Raw genomic sequence first — 22,359 nt, forward strand, 5'->3', positions numbered from 1 at the left:
AGCTACTTGGGAGGCTGAGGCAGGAGAATCGCTTGAACTCGGGAGACAGAGGTTACAGTGAGTTGAGATCATGCCACTGCACTCCAGTCTAGGTGACAGAGCAAGACTCTGTCTCAAAAAACACAAACAAAAACAACAACAAAAAAACAAGCCAGATAGAGAAGACTGGAGTAAATAACTAATCCTTCGAAGACACAGACATACATCCACAAGAAACAACAGCAAAGAGGGAACCATGAACTCTTCAAATGGACAAAGCAAGGAACCAGTGATTGATCCTGACAAGACAATGACACCTGAGCTCTCTGGCCAAGAATTCAAAATTGAGGTATCAAGGAAATTCAGTGATCTCTAGGATAACACAGAAAATTCAGAAATTTATCAGAAAAAAATTTTTAACATATTTTTTTTGAGACAGGTCTCATTCTGTTGACCAGGCTGGAGTGTTTGGAGTGCAGTGTGTAATCACGACTCACTGCAGACTCAACCACCTAGGCTGAAGGGATCCTCCTGCCTCAGCCTCCCATGCAGTTGGAACCACAGGTGCACACCACTATACTTGGCTCATATCAGAGAAATTTAACCAAGAGATTGAAATAATAAAAAATGGCAAACAAATCTTAGAATTGAGAAATACATTTCCTGAACTGAAAAATTCATTGGAGGATCTCAACAGGAGAATGGATCAAGCAAAGGCAAGAATCAGTGAGCTTGAAGACAAGCTATTTGAAATTACACAGTGAAAGGAGAACAACAACAACAAAAGAATAAAAAGGAACAAAAATTGCCTACAAGATAGAGAAAAATACAAAACCGAAGGATTACTGGTGTTCAAGAGGGAGTTTAGCAAGATCAAGGGGTAGAAAGCTTACTCAAAGAAATAACAGAACACTTTCCAAAACTTGAGAAAGACAAATTTCCTGGTGTAGGAAGGTCAGAGAACACGAAAGAGATTCAACCCAAAAAAGACTGCCCCAGGCCGGGCGTGGTGGCTCAAGCCTGTAATCCCAGCACTTTTGGGAGACGGGCGGATCACGAGGTCAGGAGATCGAGACCATCCTGGCTAACACGGTGAAACCCCGTCTCTACTAAAAAATACAAAAAACTAGCTGGGCGTGGTGGCGGGCGCCTGTAGTCCCAGCTACTCGGGAGGCTGAGGCAGGAGAATGGCGTAAACCTGGGAGGCGGAGCTTGCAGTGAGCTGAGATCCGGCCACTGCACTCCAGCCCGGGCGACAGAGCAAGACTCCGTCTCAAAAAAAAAAAGACTGCCCCAAACATGTAATAAACTCTCCAAGGTCAAGGACAAAGATAGGATCCTAAAAGCAGGAAGAGAAAAGCAAATAATATATAAAGGAACTCCAATTCATCTAGAAACAGACTTCTCAAAAGAAACCATACAGGCCAAGAGGAAGTAGACTATCATTTTCAAAGTGCTAAAAGAAAAAAACTGCCATACAAGAATATGTTATCCAACAAAAGTGCCCTTCAATAAAGTCCTTCCCAGATAAACAAAAGCTAAGAGAATTCACCACGAACAGGCACATCTTAAAAGAAATGCTAAGGGAGTTCTTCAATTAGAAAGAAAAAAACTAATGTGCAAAAAGAAAACATTTAAAGGTATAAAACCCACTGGTAAAATTAAATACAGAGACAATCCCAGAACACTCTAATACTGTAGTTGTGGTATACAATCCACTTATAATTCTAGTCTGAAGCCTAAAAAACTAATCTATCAAAAACGATAGCTACAGCAACCTGTTAAGAGACAGGCAATACACAAATCTGCAAATTAAGACAACCATAGGTCAAAATGCAAGGGAGATAAAGTGTAGAATTTTTTTTAGTTATTTCTTTGTGGGTTTTTTGTTTTGTCTTTTTGTTCGTTGTTTGTTTTTTAGAGACTGGGTCTTGTTCTGTCACCCAGACTTGAAGTGCAATGGTGTGATCATAGATCACTACAGCCTTAAACTCCTGGGCTCAAGTGATCCTCCTGCCTCAGGCTCCTGAATATCTGGGACTACAGGTACCACCATGCCCAGCTAATTTTTTTATTTTGGTAGAGATGGGGTCTCATTATGTTGCCCAGGCTAGTGTTAAACTTGTGGCCTCAAGCAATCTTCCCATCTTGGTCTCCCAAAGTGTCCGGATTAAGGTGTGAGCCAACATGCCTGGCCTTCTTTGTTTTAATTCTGTGTGTGTAATCTAAGATAAGTTGTCAGTTCTTTAAAATAACTTGTTATAAGATATGTTTTGTAAGCTTCATGGTAACCACAGTGTAAAAAGCTATAAAAAGCAATTAATTAAAACATACCACCAGAGAAAATCACTTAACCACGAAGGATGACAATAAGAAGTGAAGAAAGAGAAGAGTTATAAAACAACTAGAAAAAAAGCAAAAAAAAAAAAAAAAAAAAAAAAAAAAGGCGGCGTTAAGTCCTTACATATCATTTACAACACTGAATGGAAACTGACTCCATTCTCCAATTAAAAGACTGAGTGTTTGAATGGTTAAAAATAAGACCCAACTATATACTGCCTATAGGAAGCCCATCTCACCTATAAAGACACAAATAAGACTGAAAGTGAATGGATGGAAAAAGATATGTCATGCAAACAAAAACAGAAGGAGTAGCTTTACTCACATCAGACAAAGTAAACTAGAAGTCAAAGGCTATAAAAAGAGACAACAAAGATCACTACATAGAATTATAAAGGGGTCAATACAGAAAGACGGTATAATAATTATACATATTTATGCATCCAACACCAGAGTTCCCAAGTATATAAAGCAAACATAAATAGATCTAAAAAGAGAGACACACTGCAATACGATAATGGTAGGGGACTTCAGCACCCCACTATCAGTAATGGACAGATCATGTTGACATAAAATCAACAAAGAAACATTGGAGTTAATCTGTACACTAGACAAATATGCCCAACTGACATTTGCAGAACATTTCACCCAAATGCTACAGAATAAATTCTTTTTATCAGCACATGGAACGTTCTACAGAATAGACCATAGTTCACACCATAAAACAAGTTTCAACAAATTCAAGAAAGTAGAAAGCATATCAAGTATCTTTTCTGAACAAAACGGAATAAAACTAGAAATCAGTAAGAGAAACACTGGAAACTACACAAACACATCAAAATTAAACAACAGTTGCTCTCGAATGACCAATGGGTCAATGAAGAAATGAAAAAGGCAATAAAAAAGTATTGAAACAAATGAAAAGGGAAATATAATGTACCAAAATCTATGAAATACTGCAAAAACAGAGCTAAGAGGGAAGTTTATAGCAATAAATGTCTGTATCAAAAAAGCTGAGGCTGAGCATGGTGGCTCATGCCTGTAATCCCAGCACTTGGGGAGGCTTAGCCAGAGGACTGCTTGAGCCTAGGAGTTGGAGACCAGCCTCGGAAACATGGTAAGACACCGTCTCTACAAAAAAATTAAAAATTAGCTGGGCATGGTGGCACATGTCTGTAGCACAAGCTAATTGGGAGGCTGAAGTAGGAGGATTGCTTGTGTCTGAAAGGTCAAGGCTGCAATGAGCCATGATCTTGCTACTGCACTTGCCCGGGCAATAGAGTGAGACCCTGTCTCAAAAAAAAAAACAAAACAAAAAAACCAACAAGAAAAATCAAGACTTCAAATAAACAACCTAGTGATGATGTACCTCAACTAGAAAGACTTCAAATAAACAAACTAGTGATGATGTACGTCAACCAGAAACTAGAAAGGAACTAGAAAAGCAGGAACAAACCAAACTCCAAATTAGTAGAAGGTCAGAAAGAATAAAGATCAGAGCAAAAATAAATGAAATTGAGATGAAAATATAAAAGATCTGCTGGGCACAGTGGCTCACGCCTGTAATCCCAGCACTTTGGGAGGCCGAGGTGGATGGATCACGAGGTCAGGAGATCGAGACCATCCTGGCTAACATGGTGAAACTCCATCTCTACTAAAAATACAAAAAGAAATTAGCCAGGCGTGGTGGCGGTCGCCTGTAGTCCCAGTTACTCGGGAGGCTGAGGCAGGAGAACGGCATGAACCCGGGAGGTGGAGTATGCAGTGAGCCGAGATTGCGCCACTGCACTCCAGCCTGGGTGACAGAGCGAGACTCCATCTCAGAAAAAAAGAAAAAGAAAATACAAAAGATCAATGAAATGAAAAGTTGGGTTTTTAAAAAGATAAACAAAAATCAACAAACCTTTAAGGCTAAGAAAAAAAGAGACAAGACCCAATAAATAAAATCAGAAACAAAAAAGGGGACATAACTGTGACCATAGAAATACAAGGAATCATGAAAGACAATTACAATCACATGCCAAAAAACTGGAAAACCTAGAAGAAATGGATAAATTCCTGGACACTTATAAGCTACCAAGTTTGAACCATGAAGAAACAGAAAACTTCAACAAACCAATAACAAGTAATAAGATAGAAGCTGTAATAAGAAGTCTTCCACAAAAGAAAAGTCCAGGACCTAATGGCTGTACTGCTGAGCTCTACCGAACATCTAAAGAAGAACTAATACCAATTCCTGCTCAAACTCTTCAAGAAAATTGAAGAGGGTGGAATACTTCGAAATTCATTCTACAAGGCCAGCATTATCCTGATACCAAAACCAGACAAAGACACAACAAAAAAAGAAAACTACAGGCCAATATCACTGATGCACATAGGTGCAAAAATCCTCAACAAAATACTAGCAAACTAAATTCAACAATACTTTTTAAATAAATCAAAAAGATCATTCACCGTGATCAAGTGGGATTCATCCCAAGGATGCAAGGATGGTTTGACATGCACAATCAATAAATGTGATACATTAACAGAAGAACAGAAGCCATATAAATCATTTCAATAGATGTTGAAAAAGCATTCAATAAGTTGCAACATCCCTTTACTGTAAAAACCCTCAACAAAGGGTACAAAAAAAAATACCTCAAAATAACAAAGGCCATATATGACAAACCCTAGAGTCAACATAATATTGAATGGGGAAAACTTGAAAGCCTCTCCTATAAGATCTGGAACAAGCCAAAGATGCCCACTTTCACACTTTTATTCAACATAATCCTAGAAATCCTGGCCAGGGCAAATAGTCAAGAGAAAGACATAAAGGGCATCCAAATTGAAAAGAAGAAGTCAAATTAGCCTTGTATGCAGACTACATGATCTTGTATTTAGAAAAACTTTAACACTCCACTAAAAAACTGCTGGAACTGATAAGAAAATTCAGTAAAGCTGCACAATACAAAATCAAGATTACAAAAATCAACAGCATTTTTATACTCCAACAGCAATCTGAAAAAGAAATCAAGAAAAAAATTCCATTTACAATAGCTGCAAAGAATAGAAAACACCTAGAAATCAATTTAACCAAATACATGAAAGAGCTATACATGGAAAACTACAAAACACTGATGAAAGAAATAGAAGAGACCATAAAAAAATGGAAGGATATTCCATACTCATGGATTGATGGAATTAATGTTGCTAAAATGATAATAACACGCAAAGCAATTTACAGATTCAACGTAATCCCTATTGGAACACAATCAACATTCTTCACAGATACAGAAAAAAAAAAAATCCTCAAATAAATTGGAAAGACCCCAAATAGCCAAAGCAATCCTGAGCAAAAAAACAAAGCTGGAGATCACACTAACTGACTTCAAAATATACTATATAGCTAGCCAATCAGCATGGCACTGGCATAAAAACAAGACACACAGACCAACAGAACATACTAGAGGACCCAGATATAAATCCACACATTTAAAGCCAACTCATTTTCAACAAGATGCCAAGAACATACAATGGGAAAAGGGCAGTCTTTTCAATAAGTGGTGCTGGGAAAACTGGATAACCACATACAGAATAATGAAACTGGACCCCTATCTCTCACCACATACAACACTCAAATCAAAGTGGATTAAAGACTAGAATCTATGACCTGAAACTATGGAACTACTAGAAGAAAATGTTGGGGAAATGCTCTGGGACATTGGTGTGGACAAATATTGTTTGTGTAAGACTTTAAAAGCACAGGCAACAAAAGTAAAAACAGACAAATGGGATTACATTAAGCCAAAAAGCTTCTGCATAGCAATGGAAACAATTAACAAAGTGAAGAGACAACCTACAGAATGGGAGAAAATATCTGCAAACTATCCATCTGACAAGGGATTAATAAACAGAACATACAAGGAGCTCAAACAACTCAACAGCAAAAAAAACCAAATAATCCAATTTTAAAATGGGCAAAGATTTTCATAGACAGTTCTCAAAAGAAAATATACAGATGGCCAAAAAGCATGTGAAAAAATGCTCAACATGACTAATTATCAGAGAAATGCAAATTAAAACTACAATGAGATATCATCTCACCCCAGTTAGAATGCCTTTTATCAAAAAGATGGGGAATAACAGATGCTGGCAAGGATGTGGAGAAACAGGAACTCTTGGACACTGTTGGTGGGAATGTAAATTAGTACAGCCACTATGGAAAACAGTGTATGAAGGTTCCTCAAAAAACTAAAAATAGAACTACCATATGATCCTGCAATTCCATTATTGAGTAAATATCTGAAAGAGAGGAAATCAATATATCGAAGAAATATCTGCCCCTGGTATATATACACAGGAAATATTATTCAGCCATGAAAATGAATGAAATGCTGTCATTTGCAGCAACACGGAAGGACCTGGAGGTCATGATGTTAAGTGAACCATGTCAAGCACAGAAACACAAATATTGTTTGTTCTCACCCATATGTGGGTGATAAAAAGTGGATCTCATGAAGGCAGAGAGTAGACTGGTGGTTACTAAAGGCCAGTAAAAGGATGAGGGAGGAGGCGTGAAGAGAGGTTGATTAATGAGCACAAATACACACTTAGAAGTAAGACCTGGTGTTCGAGAGATATCAGTAGGGTGATTCTAGTTAACACTAATCCAGCACACATTTCAAAACAGCTAAAAGAGAATAATTCACACATTCCTAGCATAAAGAAAAAAATAAAGTGATAAATATCCCAATTACCCTGACTTGATTATATGAATGTCTCAAATTATCACATGTAACCCAAAAATATGTACATCTCATATGTACCAATAAAAGCACATAAACTTTTTATTCATTCATTCATTCATTCATTCACTCATTCATTCATTTAGAGGCAGAGTCTTGCTCTGTCACCCAGGCTGGAGTGCAGTGGCATGATCTCAGCTCAGTGCAATCTCCGCCCTTGGGCTCAAGTGATCCTCCCACCTCACCTTCCTGAGCAACTGGGACCACAGGTGCACACTATCACGCCTAGCTATTTTTTTTTATTTTTGGCAAAGATGGGGTCTCACCATGTGGCACAGGCTTGTCTTGAACTCCTGAGCTCAAGCAATCCTCCCGCCTCAGCCTCCCAAAGTGCTGAGATTACAGGTATGAGCCACCATATCCTGCCAAAAGTAAATAAACCTTTAAAAAAAGAAATGCATACGTGAAAATACAATAATCTTTTCGGGCTAAGGGTAGTGGCCCATGCCTGTAACTCCAATTGCTGAGGTGGGAGGATTCCTTGAGCCCAAGAGGTAGAGGCTGCAGTGAGCTGTGATCATGCCACTGCGCTGCAGCCTGGGCAACGGAGTGAGATCCCATCTCAAAAACAAAACAAAAAAATCTGTTCTGTTTGGATGCTGGAGAATTATATTAAATGATCACATACTTTATTAGCTAGGTTTTCTTGCAAATTTGCAATCTTTTCTGTCTTCTCATCTACAGTCTCCTGGAGAAAGTCTTTTTCTTTATCAATAACACCAATGGTCTTTTTCATTACATGAGCCTCCTCATCCTGTGAAGTCATCTTAAGGTTTAATTCATCTGCAAATGAAAAGAAACGTTTGTTAGACAAAGTATATTAGGATTAGCAGAAACAAAATTTAAAACATTTACCTATTTTTTCCTCCAGTATTTTAATTTGTGCTTGGGCTGATTCAAGTTCACCTCTTTTAATGGAAAGTCGGTGCTGATAGTCATCAACTGACCGCTGTAGCTGCTCAATTACTATCCTAAAGAATCAACAGACAAAAACACATGGTATTCTTTCTCTCTCATGGAAATACTTTTAAAAAATGAGATTTCTTAAAAATATTTTGACGTCTTATTTTTAAAGTTTTTGTTATTTTTTATTTTAAAGCTCTTCCAGTATAATCTATGGCATTATATATTATTTCTAGCTGTCCACTATTCTCTAAAACGGTTCCATCTTCCTAAAAATAATATAGTATAAAAATCAAATTAATTGTGTGTTCTTTTCTAGAAGCTTCTTGGTAGTTTTAAAGCTCTTCTTAGTTTCCTAATGTTAACCCCTTTTCCTTTAAATCTTTTTCTAATAGTGGAGGCAAAGGAAAAATCCTGTTCTTACAGTATGACCTGGCATTTCAAAGCACTATCCATAAATTCTAACCATCCCAACCAGTGAGTTATTTTTTTTGTTTGTTTGAGACAGGGTCTCCCTCTGACACACAGGCTGGAGTACAGTGGTAAGATCTCAGCTCACTGCAACCTCTGCCTCCTGGGCTCAGGTGATCCTCCTACCTCAGCATCCCTAGAGGCTGGGACTACAGACGTAGACCACCAGACCTATCTAATTTTTCTATTTTTAGTAGAGATGGGGTTTTACCATGTTGCCCAGGTTGGTCTCAAACTCCTGAGCTCAAGCAATCCATCTGCCTCAGTCTCCCAAAGTGCTGGGATTACAGGCATAAGCCACCATTCCCAGCCCTGACCTGTCAGCTTTTAATATTGCTTCTTATTCTGACTTTTTGGCTGAGTAGTCAAATGGAGTCACAGAAAGCAGGGAAAGTAGGCATTTCCCGCAGTACAATGGGGATTTAAGATTAAAGACTTCGTTCAGGGAGCAAAAGAAAGGATGTACAGAGGCCTATGTGGTTAACAATAAAGACGGTTTCAGAGAAATCTGTTACTGATCAGTAGGATTATTTTTCAGAAGTACTGTTCCTGGAAGGTTTAACAGTAAAAAATCGCTTTCATGTCATGCAGTCTTCAGAACACTTTTAGCCCTGATCTGGGAGTTCACAATCCTGCCTTGCTGAAAAGACATGGCTCTCATCTCAGAGTATTTATCAGGAATTTCCATGGATTCCTTTTAGGTTTCCTTTGAGGAATAAGACATGGAAAAAGATACTGAGGAGAGCTTAGCTTAGAATCGCCTAAAGGAAAGGAGGTTTGAATTCCAAAACCACTAATAAGATGGGATATCTTTATAGAAATGAAGTTTTACTTGGCAGTATTGAGGTATTCTGAAAGACAAAACACATGACCTGACTGTTCTAATAGCAAGTGAATGATGATCAAGAGGTAGGGAGGAGAGTCAAGTTGGGACTGATTTATTTAGACTTGCAAAACTAAACCAAACCAAATTAGAAAGACACTAGGTTCAAGCAATCTTCCTAAAATTATGTGTGAGGTTCGGGTTCAGGTGACTGCACTGTATTCAAGCTATTCCTAAAAGCTAGAACTGCTGTTCCATGGGATATAACAACAGAGAGTGGTACTTTGTACACATTAGCTCATTTATTCCTAGAACAGTACCATAATTAGGACGGTTCCATAATTAGAACTATTATCCCAATTTAATACAAACAACAAAAAACTTGTCCAAGGTCACCAAGCAAGTAAGGGCAAAGAAAAGATGCAAATTAAGGCTACTCTAACACTATAACGATGTTCTTCTACTACATCGTAATGCCTTATCTGCAGAATATAGGAAGGCCAACATCCTCTATGTGAAAGAGAAAACGCCTGCCAGGAAGCTATACAGAGTCCTTTCAAAAATAGAATGGCCCGCAGAATCCCTAATGAAGGACACTGAGCAGTTGGCAGTGCTTGAAATTCCAGGTAGAAATGTAAAGACTGCTTTATATCTAACTTCATAAAGCGGGGTGACTTCCTAATGAAAGTGGGGTTGACAAAGGCAGGATCACATCTTGATATACATACATATAAAGGAAGCCCTTGGGTGAGTCCTAAAAATAGCTTTGTTTTTTTATATTCTAGCGTAGAAAGAAAAGAAGACGAGACTCGATACCAGACCTTGAATTTAACTTTTCTGACCAAAGTTTTGCAAAGATAAAGGTTCTCTCAACGAAACAGTTGAGGTGTAAAAGTCACAGGAAAGAAGAGTTGAGTGACTGCCGTTATTAGTTGTTCATAAAGGTGTTTGGAAAGGAAATTTTGAGAATCAAGTTAGGAAAAATGAGCCAGTTTCTTAGCTTCGAAAATGCTATAAACGTAGCAAAGGGAAGTAACAACTTTTCACCAGAGAGTGAAGCAATAAAAATGAACTTAAGTTCTGGCTCTCCACTTAGCAGATGTGACTGGGTAGAGGTCCATCTCTTTGAGCTTCAAATTCCTCAGTTATATTACATTACACGGAGCTATGCATGATCTCATTTTAGGGGACAAAAGTAATTATTTCCATCATGATGCAGTAAATTTTAAACAAAGACAGCATCTTAAAGGATCCTCTGTTCCTAAGAAGTGTTCAAGTTCTAAAATGGAGCTAAAGCACCATCTAAGGTAGGTTTGGAATTTTAACGACCTATTAGAAAAAAAAAAAAAGAGAGAGAGAGAGACTGATGTGGTACCCCTGTTTTTATTTTAGATTTCTCCCAGTAGTCTATAGTTATAGCCCACCACTAAGAAAGATGAGTAAGTATCATCTCTTGATCAGTCAGAGAGGGAAAAGAAATTAGGCATGGATTTTCTTTTAGATTTCTTCATGGGGATGATGGTTGTAACTGGTGGCCCTAGATCCCTTGACCCTTTCAATTCTAGATCCACAAACTCAGCTATCCTCACTCAGGGTTCTGGTTCCTCTTTCTTTCCTGGTAGAAAAAAAATGTTAGGAATGCCCAGAAGACAGTTCTTAAGCATCCCATGTGACTTATGAGTCTTCTTTCCCTTATCTAAAATGGTTCTCTTGAGCCCAAGAGTTCAAGAACAGCCTGGGCAACATTGTGAGATCCTGTCTCCAAAGAAATTTTTAAAACTTAGCTGAGTGTGGTGGTGCATGCCTATAGTCCCAGCTACTCAGGAGGCTGAGATGGGAGGATTACTTGAGCCAGGAGGTCAAGGTTTCAGTGAACCATGATTGTGCCACTACACTCCAGCCTGACAGAGTGAGACCCTGTCTCAAAATAAGTAAAATAAAATAAAATGGTTATAAATTACCTTAACAAATAAATACTTCTCATGGGAGACTAGTTACATTTGGTTTTCTGAATACAGCTAAAGAAATCCTAATAAAACAACTAATATATATGGGCTAGAGTTTATGGGTCATTTCCAGGAAAATCTGCTACAGCATCTATTTGATACTAGATAAGAGTATACCCTCTGGTTTTGGACAAATGCAGATAAAGACTAAGGTGAACTGAGAACAGTCTGACAGTATTTTCAGCTGCAGGATTCTCATTGTGTAGAGCCTCACAGCTGGCAGTTGTGAGGCTTAAGGATGTTTACTAGGGGGTTGACTGAGAAAAGTGAGTTGTCTAACTGGGCTGGAAACAATTTTTCCTTGAGCAGGGGTTGACAAACTACAGCCGGATGCCAATTTCTGCAAGGCCTGAGTGGTATTCATGGTTTTTACATGTTTAAATGACTAAAAAAATTTTTCAACAGAAAATTATTATTTAGCGACATATGAAAATTATATGAAATCCAAATTTCAGTGTCCATAATAAAGTATCCAAATACAACCACACTACTTTGTTTTATATATTGTCTAGGGCTACTTTCAAGCTACAAGGGCAGTGTTAAGCAGGTGTGACATAAACTATGTAGCCCACACAGTCTAACAGGGTGTCCAAGCGAGATAATAACAGTCACGGGTTCTTAGGTTCTGTTTCTGATTGGGCCAGTAAAGTCTCTTCCTCATCCCTGTTTTGCTTATTACTAGAGACAGACTAAAAACCATGGCTTCAGGCTGCTGAAAGCCTAAAACAAAACAAAAGAGACAACAACAAAATATGGTGGGTTGGATAAGCTTGGTCTAAAATACTGACTCTTGTCTATTTACAAAAAAAAAAAAAAAGACTGTTGACCTCAGCTCTAAAGACTGGCTAGCATGCTCTGGGAGACTATCCTTCCTGGGTAGACAAAAGTTCCTTTACAGCATTCTGTAGCTTTGATCTAGGGTATAAAATGCCAGATCTATTAAATGCTGCAATTAAAGGGAGATGACAGTAATTTAACTTTAAAATGTGGTTAAAAAGTAAGATTTTATATTATGCGCTCTGAAAATAGACAAAGAAACTAGACAAAAGATTCTCCATTTGGACAACTAAACTGTGCTTAGGCCAGACGTGGTGGCTCACACCTATAATCCCAGCACTTCAGGAGGCTAAGGCGGGTGGATCACCTGAGGTCAGGTGTTTGAGACCAGCCTGGCCAACATGGTGAAACCCTGTCTCTACTAAAAATACAAAAATTAGCCGGGCATGGTGGCAGGCACCTGTAATCCCAGCTACTCGGAAGGCTGAGGCAGGAGAATTGCTTGAACCCAGGAGGTGGAGGCTGCAGTGAGCCAAGATCGTGCCACTGCGCTCCAGCCTGGGTGACAGAGCAAGACTTTGTCTCAAAAAAAAAAAACAAAAAAACAAACAAAAAAAAACATGATTATGCTTGATATAGAAAAGCCTGTTTGTTGGTAATAAAATTTGGTGGAAAAGGCCTGACACAGGAAGGGAAAAAGAAGATGGGTATCTCAGGGGGATGGAAAGGAACATATGCCTTATCTATCTGAGACAGTCTCACTCTGTCACCCAGGCTAGAATACAGTGGCATGAGCATAGCTCACTGTAGCCTTGAACTCCTAGGCTCAAGCAATCCTCCTACCTCAGCCTCTCGGGTAGCTGGGAATATAGGCACACGCTACCATGCCTGGCTGACTTTTGTATTTTTTGCAGAGATAAGGTTTTACCACATTTCCCAGGCTGCTCTTGAATTCCTGGGCTCAAGTGATCCTCCCACCTTGGCCTCCCAAGTGTTGAAACTATAATCCCAAAGTGTTGAAATTACAGGCACGAGCCACCATGCCTGGCCCTGACTCTCAGCTTCTACAATGTCTTCATGTCAAGGAAAAGAGAACATAATGTGATCAAAGGAGTAGCAAGAGCTCTATTAATCATATTGAAAGTGGCAAAAGGTTTGGATAACGTGGTTTTACTTCCCAAGAGTGCTGGGTATGATGGTTTGTATTTGGTTTTGCTTTGGACTTGGATTCAATGGTTTCAACTCATGGTTCTACCAATACTCACTGATACGGAGAATACGATTGATACACTTTCCTAAGAGACAAGATAAGTTATATTTTTCTGTTACAGTGAAACGAAGTTATGAAATAATGTCATATCCCCAGGTTATACAAGGTAACCTGGTAGAAAGGTAGACAAAAATTCTCACTATGGGCCAGGGACTGAATTACTCCTAGGTGAGGGAAGAGGCAGATTGAGCTCATAAGAGAAAAGGATATTAGTATTAGTACAAGAAGTAAAACTCCAAAGGAGCTATAGGCTAGGTTATCCAAGAGACGGCACTGAGAGCTCTGCCTTCTAAGACTGGAAAAAGCCTCCTATGAGGAAAAGAGGTGTTTCAGCTATAACCTCAAGGAAAAACAAAATGGATTAAATGCTAGATCCAGTCAGCTGGACACAAAAGTGAAAAGTAAAATTCTGGATGACAAGAATATACCATGTTATCTGTACTTTGGAGCTGAATCCAGACATGAGCCAGAGGGCATACTGGTCCATTCAGCTCTCCTCTTACAGAAAAAAGCAAAGAAAAAAGCAGTATCTACTTTAGTTCTTCCTGAGGTCTAACCTATCAAAACTATCGTCAGAGAAGCAAAAGAGCAAAACTGGAGATGTTCTGTATGAGTCACTAATATAGTATTCCTTAATTAACTAGACACACCCAATTCTTGGTCTTATTTCATTAAGTCATTAGATAATCAGAGAACCCTTATGAACTACAGTCACAGACTTTTCCTAATTCCTTTGATTCTCATATTTGCTCTGTTTACTATATACTTCTGTGATTCCTAGTTTTTTGTGTATTGGATCTGCGTCTTTTTTCTCATCATTTATTTTTGTTCTTTAGAGTTCTGGGTGACTTTCACGAGTTTGTTTTTTTCTATTTCACCAACTCAGTTTTCTGCAATATCCAATGCCATTCACTAACTTTTCAGTTTTAATTTGTTAAATCTTTTTTTAAAAGTGTCATTACTATATCCTTTCTGATCTCAAGTTGTCACTGTTTCATGACTAAGTGTTTCACAGATGTAATGTCTTGCTGACATGTGAAAATCTTTTCCTGATTCTGACTGCAAATGTAATTTAGAGAGAAGTGTTTCCTCAGATTCTTCAGAGTGGTCCCCTTTTCCCGACCTTCAGTATCTTTTTAGTTATTGCAGCTACCCTGACCAGAAAAAAAGCTTTGTTTGCCTTTTGTTTCCTTGAGTCTTCTGTATTCTAAATTAATTAATGACTAACAAACAACCTAGTATGCTAAGGTAATACTTATTGTATTTCTCAGCCCCATATTAGTCATCTAAACTTTTTGATTTTATGTAAAAAGTGTTTCTTAAATTTGGTCTCTGTTCTCTGAGTTCATTACCACTGCTTCAGTCCAGATCCTTGGTCTCCTTTCTTTGCCATCAATCTCTAAGACTTGAAATCCATGTTCCATATTTCCACCAGAGTTAGCTTCCTAAAAGGAATACTATTCATATGTCTTACCTCCCTACTTAAAAATTTCTGTTTCTAAGTCAGAAAAGGCTAAAAATAGGAGATAAATTCTCTGACTTTACATTTCACTGAAACAGGCAAGAAAGAGAAAGAAAATGGCATAGGTAGTAAACAATTCTGTAATTTCTAGTAATCTTACACTATGGAATACAAATGATCTGAAGTATTTAATAGGATTTCAAAAGGAAGGAGGTTGAAAAACTTTGCCTGCAATCATAATAATCTGTGAAATTTCTTTTAAAAAACACAGATACCCAAAACCTACCCAAGTAGATTCTCAGTGAATTAGAACCTCCCAAAATCAGCCCCTTAAATTCATACTTTTCAAAAGCTCCCAGGTGAGTCTGCTGCAAAGCCAACTTCTAAAACTACTGCTCAAAGGCCCAGTCCAAAATGCTATGGTTATAAACTTTACATAACCACAAACACGTTCCCAAAAATGAAATCAGAAAATTTTGAATAAACTTACCTAAGTGAGTTCACCTCTGTCTTCTGATGAGATGAGTCACCAGCCATATGGCTAAATTTTTGAGCTTGGACTTTTAATTTGTTCTCTAACGACTCTATTGTTTCTTTCATTATTAACACTTTAGACTTTAATTCATATTTTTCGCTTTCAAGCTATAATTTAAATTAAAAAAATAATAGGTATACATCTTAATATGTTAATTGTATTTTTCTTAGGCACTCTTTAATAATATTTCTGGAAGAAAACTAAGAACATAGATTTAGTTTTAAAAAAATTTTAGAAGTCACATGTACAGTTTAGGTTCTAGGAGTCAGAATGGGTGTAAACTTTCTCTCTCCTCACTATCACTAAAGATACAAACAAAATATAAAAAGCATGAAGAGAAAAGAATGTATCTATAACAGCAATGAAACAGGAAGGGAAACCACTGGTAGCGTGAAAATTTTGGGGCATTTCTAAAACACAGTAAGTAAATAGGACTGAATTGAGGGGAAAAAAACACAGCACAAAACATTGTAACCCAAACACAAAGTGGGCAAGATTTATGTGAAGAAACAGTATAATTTTCCTGAAGAGCACAGAACATAACCTGACATAATGTAAAGGCACACAATGTTTCTTGATGGGAGCACAATATTGTAAATATAATAAAATGTCCTCAAATAATTGTAAATTCAATGGAATTCCAATACAAATTCTAACACATCCTTTTTAAAAACAGGGATGGCTTAGATTTGATTCCAAATTCATTTACCAAAAAAAAAAAAAAGAAAGAAAAAAACCGGAAAAATTTTTGGAAAAAATACAAGTACACTTGCTTTTTGAGATATCAAAACAAACTATAAAGTTACTATATGGGAGGCTGAGGTGGGCGGATCACGAGGTCAGGAGATGGTGACCACCCTGGCTAGCACGGTGAAACCCCATCTCTATGAAAAAATACAAAACATTAGCTGGGCATGGTGGTACATGCCTATAGTCCTAGCCACTCGGGAGGCCGAGGCAGGAGAATCGCTTGAACCCGGGTGGCAGAGGTTGCAATGAGCCGAGACCGCGCCACTGCACTCCTGCCTGGGCGACAGAGCGAGACTCTTTCTCCAAAAAAAAAAAAAAAAGTTATTATAATTAGAACAGTGACGATTTAACATACAAATGCACAAGCAAATTTATGAAAGTGAAAACAGTAAAAAAAAAAAAATGTACAGATGTAAATTTAGAAAAGATAGCATTTTTGTGAAGTAGGAAAAGGATATACTTTAAAAATAAGAGTAGTGGGCTGGGCATGGTGGCTCACACCTTTAATCCTAGTACTTTGGGAGGCCAATGCATGAGGATCACTTGAGGCCAAGAATACTGCTTGAGACCAGGAGCTCGAGACCAGCCTGGGAAACATAGTGAGACCCTGTCTCTACAATAACATTTTTTTAAAAATTAGCCGGGCATGATGGTATACCTGTAGTCCTAGCTACTAGGGAGGCTGAGGTGAGAGGATCGCTTGAGCCCAGGAGTTGGAGGAGGCAGTGAGCTGTGATCATACAACAGCACTCCAGCCTGAGCAACAGAGCAAGACTCTGTCTCTTTAAAATAAATAAGTGTAGGGACAAATACTCATTGGAAAAAAAACTTAGCTGGATTTCTTCTTTATTTTACATACAAAAATAAATTCTAGATGGGAAAATGATCTATATTTAAATATTAAAACCAGTAAATATTAGTAATAAATGTAAGTCTTCCAGTTAAAACTGTGGACTGATCACACGTACTTTATCTCACCTCCCTCTGTAACCACTGCTAAAATGACAGTAAAGGAATAAGAATACACAGCTCTAGAAGCGAGGTTTTTAGAAGAAAAAAACTGAAACTGATGTTTGTATATTCAAAACATATTTAAAGGCGTAAGCCAGAGACACTGGAGCTCTTGACAAAAATTAGCAATAGGGTCAAAGAAAATCGGTAACAAAAAGCAAAGCAAACCAAAACAAAGTCAATTACTAACTAAAGGAAAAAAATTTACAAGAAAAAAGGCAGTTTTGCCGGCCTTATGATCAGTCCCCACTACACCATCTTAGCACGCACGAAAGCAGCCACAGACAATATATAAATAAATAAGCAAAACCGTGCTGCAAAAAGAGACTTGAGGCTGCATTTGCCCTGGGGATTGTATTTTGCTGAGCTCCATCATATCCAGCACATATCTAGAAAGGGAATTGCTGGCTCATAGGGTATGCCTTTGCTAGATAATACCAATTTTTTTGGAACAGATATGAAGTTTGCACTCCCAGGAGCTACACATATTTGCTAATACATGTTACAACTTGTTAATTTCTCATGCCTTGATGTAAAATTATTTTACTGTTTTAATTTACATTTCCCCCATTATTGAGGTAGAATTATCTTTTATTAGCCATTTGTATTTCTTCCTCCGTGAAGAGTTTATTCATTCACACCTTCTGTTGAGGCTTTTTCAGGGGAGGGGGATTAAATGTGTAACAAATTGTTCTATCAGTGGCTTGTCTTTTCGATTTATAGTTAAGTAGAGAAACAAAGATGTTTTTGTCAATGTGGTCCCACTTATCAGTGTTTTCCTTTAAGGAATAAACTTATTCGTGTTTGTGTCTTGTTTAGGGGCACACATGCTGGCACCAGACACCTGCTAGCTGTGTGATCTTAGGCAAGGTTCCCCTCTGCCTCAGTTTCCTTATTTGTGAAATGAGGACAATATTAGCATTTACTTTATGACTGTTGTGAAAATTAAAATAATTGGGTATAAAATGTTGAGAAAAGTATCTGAAACATAGTGAATGCTATATAAATGACTGATATTATTATTTCTCCAAGGTCAAAAAGATCTCCTGTACTTCTTTTAAAAATGTAGTAATATCTTGAACATTCAAGGCTGCAAGTAACCTTTAACTGATTTTTGGGTATGGCACATTTGAGTTAGGATCCAATTTTTTCCTTCTAAAATATGAATAGCCAACAGTTTGAGAATCAGTGAATAATCATTCCTTTTCCCATTGATCTGAGTTACTTCACAGATCAAATTCTTAAATTTGTGGGTTTGCTCTCTACTGGGTTTGATCAGTTTCTCTCAATCCCTGTTGTTTTATTATTTCTTCTTTTTTTTTTTTTTTTGACACGGAGTCTCGCTCTGTAGGCTGGAGTGCAGTGGCGCCATCTTGGCTCACAGCAAGCTCCGCCTCCCGGGTTCCCGCCATTCTCCTGCCTCAGCCTCCCGAGTAGCTGGGACTACAGGCGCCCGCCATCATGCCTGGCTAATTTTTGTATTATTTTTAGTAGAGACGCGGTTTCACCGTGTTAGCCAGAATGGTCTTGATCTCCTGACCTCGTGATCCGCCAGCCTCAGCCTCCCAAAGTGCTGGGATTTCAGGCGTGAGCCACGGCGCCCGGCCTTTTTTTTTTTTCCTGAGGCATGGTCTTGCTCTGTCACCCAGGCTGAAGTGCAGTGGCATGATCTCAGCTCACTGCAACCTCTACCTCCTGGGTTCAAGTGATTCTCCTGCCTCTGCCTCCCAAGTAGCTGGGACTACAGGCATGTGCCACCTCACCTGGCTAATTTTCATATTTTTAGTAGAGATGGAGTTTCACCATGTTGGCCAGGCTGATCTTGAACTCCTAACCTCAAGTGATCCTCCCGCCTCAGGCTCCCAAAGAGCTAGGATTACAAGTGTGAGCCATAGAACCCAGCCTATTATATATTACTATGACTCTAAAGGCTTCACATCTGGGAGGGCAAGTCTAGCACCATGTTCTTTAAAATTTCTGTGATTCTTGGCTTTTTGCTTCCAAGTAAATTTTAAGATCTATTGTCAATTCTTCCCCCTCACCTCCCACACAATCTTACTGGGATTTCAACTAGAGCTACCTGAACTCTATAGATCAAGTTGGGGAAAATTTATGTTATTTTTATAACCTTTTTTATAAACCTGATATAATCCTCCACTTACTTAGGTTTTATTCAATGACTTTCAATATGGTTGCATAATGTTTCCTATAAAGATTCTGTAAATTTATCCATAGATAAATTGTATTATTCATGACTACTAAAATTGTATGCATTTTCCTTTTATTTATCTTGCTTGGGATGTGTCATGCTTTTGGAATTCATTTTGAATCAGAGGGTTCCTGTGTTTTCATATCTACAAAATCATCAATCATTATCTCTTCAAATACTGTCTCTCCTACATTCTATTATATCCTCCTTGAGTTCTAACTAAATATTAGTCTGAATATTAGATCATCTCAGGCTATTCTCCAACATTTTAACTTTTAAAATATTTTCTTATTTGTTCCTTTCCAATGACTTCTAGTAATTTCTTCAGATACATTTTCCAGTAATTAATATTACTGTTTTTAGCTTCTGGTCAAGCTGGAGTGATAGGGACCAGATTTACTCTACTGCCTGAAATAACTAAAAAGTTGGATGAGATATATGAAACAATGGTTTTCAGGGCACTAGGCATCAGGTAATGATGACCAGTGACCCCTGAGAGACAGGAAACAAATGTGATGATCTTTACATTTGCCCCAGCTTATTGCCTGAAAAATTTCCAGACTGTGACACAGGGAAAGGAACCAACATGGAACCCAGTGGTCTGCCCTAAGTTCAGAAGACAGGCATGAGGGTCAAAGAAGGCCAAAGCAGCTAAAGTTTGCAGGACAGGTATTAGAGGAGAAGTGCAAAGAGTGAGAGCTACACAGATCTATAAAGGGTACCCTTTAAGTTTTTGGCTGAGTAGAGCTCAGCATAGAGAAGACTACCCAAGGCCAGGGAAAGAACCAGGAACAAACTAGAGAGAACAATACTCAGAGCTCATGCAGGGCCAGGAAAAGTTCATGTGCCCATCAGTCATTTGGAAACCTCATAATTCACAGGATAACAGGCAGTGTACTCAAAAGGGTTTTATCTCAGTAGTGAAACAAAATTATTCCAAGACTAAACGCTACTTTGATCCCACCTAACAAAGCTTAAAGGCAAGACTGAAAAAGATCAGGCTACTTCCATATAGTTTAACTGCATCCCAGAAAAAACCTCAAGAGTATTTCATAGTAATACAAACTATCTAGCAACCAAGAAGGTAAGAGTCACAATGTCTGGCATCCAATCTAAAATTAAATTACCAGGCACACAAAGATACAGGAAAATATAAACCATGATGAGGTGACACTTCAACCAACTCAGATGACAGAATTAGAAGGCAAATAAATTAAGACAGTGAAGGCATAGTAATAGAAGCTAGCCAAAACAAAACACATCAAAGGTTGACAAACTATTGGGTACTATGCTCACTACCTGGGTGATGGGATCAACTGTACCCCAAATCTCAGCATCACACAGTATACCCATATAACAAACTGTACATGTACCCCTGAATCTAAAATAAAAGTTGAAATTATAAAAACAAAAACATACCAAATTGTTAAAAATCCTATCTCTAGAGAGAGTAATAAGGAATGGAAGTGAATTTCTCTTTTTACTCTACGTTGGTATTATATAATTTTTTTTTTTCTTATTTTGGAAACAGGGTCTTGCTCTGTCACCCAGACTGGAGTGCAGTGGTGTGATCACAGCTCACTGCAGCCTTGAACTCCTAGGTTCCAGTGATCCTCTTACTTCAGCCTCCCAAGTAGCTGGGACCACAGGTGCCTGCCACCATGCCTGGCCAATTTGTAAATTTTTTGTAGAGATGGGGTATCACTATCTTACCCAGGCTGGTCTCAAAATCCTGGGCTCAACTGATCCACCTGCTTCACCTTGGCCTCCCAAAGTGCTGGGATTATAGGCATGAGCCACTATGCCTGGCCTATATGATTTTTTTTATAACAGCAAAATAGCAATAATTATAGCTAATACCTACTAAGAGCTTACAATATGCCGGGCATGCTTCTAAGTTCTTTATATGCATTAACTCATTTAATTTTCACAAAAACCCTAATGAGTAAGTACTAGCACTATTCTTATTTTACAAATAAAGAAATCAGGGAACAGAAAGGTCAAGCAACTTGCCTGCAGGTAATAGGAGGCAAAGATGGATCTGAACCCAAGTAATCAGCCTTCAGAGTAAACACTCATAACTGCTGTTATACAGCTTTTCTAGTATACTATTGTGTGATTTTTTTTTAAGGAGTTGTAGTCTTGCTCTGTCGCCCAGGCTGGAGTGCAGTGTCGTCATCATGGCTCACTGCAGCCTCTAACTCTTGGGGTCCAGTGATCCTCCCACCTCAGCCACCCAAGTAGCTGGGACTACAGGTGTGCACCACCATGCCCAGCTATTGTATTGTGTAAAACAGTGTATTAGGCCGGGCGTGGTGGCTCACGCTGTAATCCCAGCACTTTGGGAGGCCAAGGTGGGCAGATCACAATGTCAGGTCAGGAGTTCGAGACCAGCCTCGCCAACATGGTGAAACCCCATCTCTACTAAAAATACAAAAAAAAATGAGCCAGGCATGGTAGCACGCAACTGTAGTCCCAGCTACTCGGGAGGCTGAGGCAGGAAAATTGCTTGAAGCCGGGAGGTGGAGGTTGCAGTGAGCTGGATTGCACCACTGCACTCCAACTGGGGCAACAGAGAGAGACTCCATCTCAAAAAATAAATAAAAAAAAATTAAATTAAAAAAATAGTGTATTAAAACTATAATTGACATAATTATTCATATAACACAAGATACCCCCAAATCCAGTTTGATACATTACCTGATGATTAACACATGTCAAATGTTCAATAGTTTTCTCTAATTCTGATTTTCCAAAAAGACTCATTTCTTCAATATGCTGAAAAAGAATGTTAAAGAAATGTTCATTTATATCAGATAACAAAACAAAATCACAACAGTAAGCAATGTAAGTCTACAGTTCTATTATATTGTATTTGTGCTTTCATAAAACACAAATAATTTAGAAAGAAAATCACTAGACATTTTACAAAAATGATGGTTTGTGGTTTAAAAAAGGTACAATAGGTTCTCATCCTTTACACTCTCCACCTCCATATGTGATTGTAGTGGAAGACACAGATTAGTAACTATT

The 22,359-nt window shown here is 38.2% G+C and overlaps 1 protein-coding gene across 1 annotated transcript in view; it reads right to left on the reverse strand.

Annotated features, from left to right (window-relative positions):
* The window catches only part of CEP135 (centrosomal protein 135), an 82,907-nt gene that overhangs the window by 25,962 nt on the left and 34,586 nt on the right, over nt 1-22,359 (reverse strand). Inside the window, exons 14-17 of the mRNA XM_025385585.1 lie at nt 22,027-22,104; nt 15,312-15,463; nt 7,965-8,080; nt 7,738-7,892 (exon numbers count right to left, since the gene is read on the reverse strand). Coding sequence (XP_025241370.1) covers nt 7,738-7,892; nt 7,965-8,080; nt 15,312-15,463; nt 22,027-22,104 — 501 coding nt within the window. The remainder of the gene's footprint in view (nt 1-7,737; nt 7,893-7,964; nt 8,081-15,311; nt 15,464-22,026; nt 22,105-22,359) is intronic.

The sequence above is a fragment of the Theropithecus gelada genome, chromosome 5, assembly GCF_003255815.1.
Source record: "Theropithecus gelada isolate Dixy chromosome 5, Tgel_1.0, whole genome shotgun sequence".
Classification (NCBI taxonomy): Eukaryota; Metazoa; Chordata; class Mammalia; order Primates; family Cercopithecidae; genus Theropithecus; species Theropithecus gelada.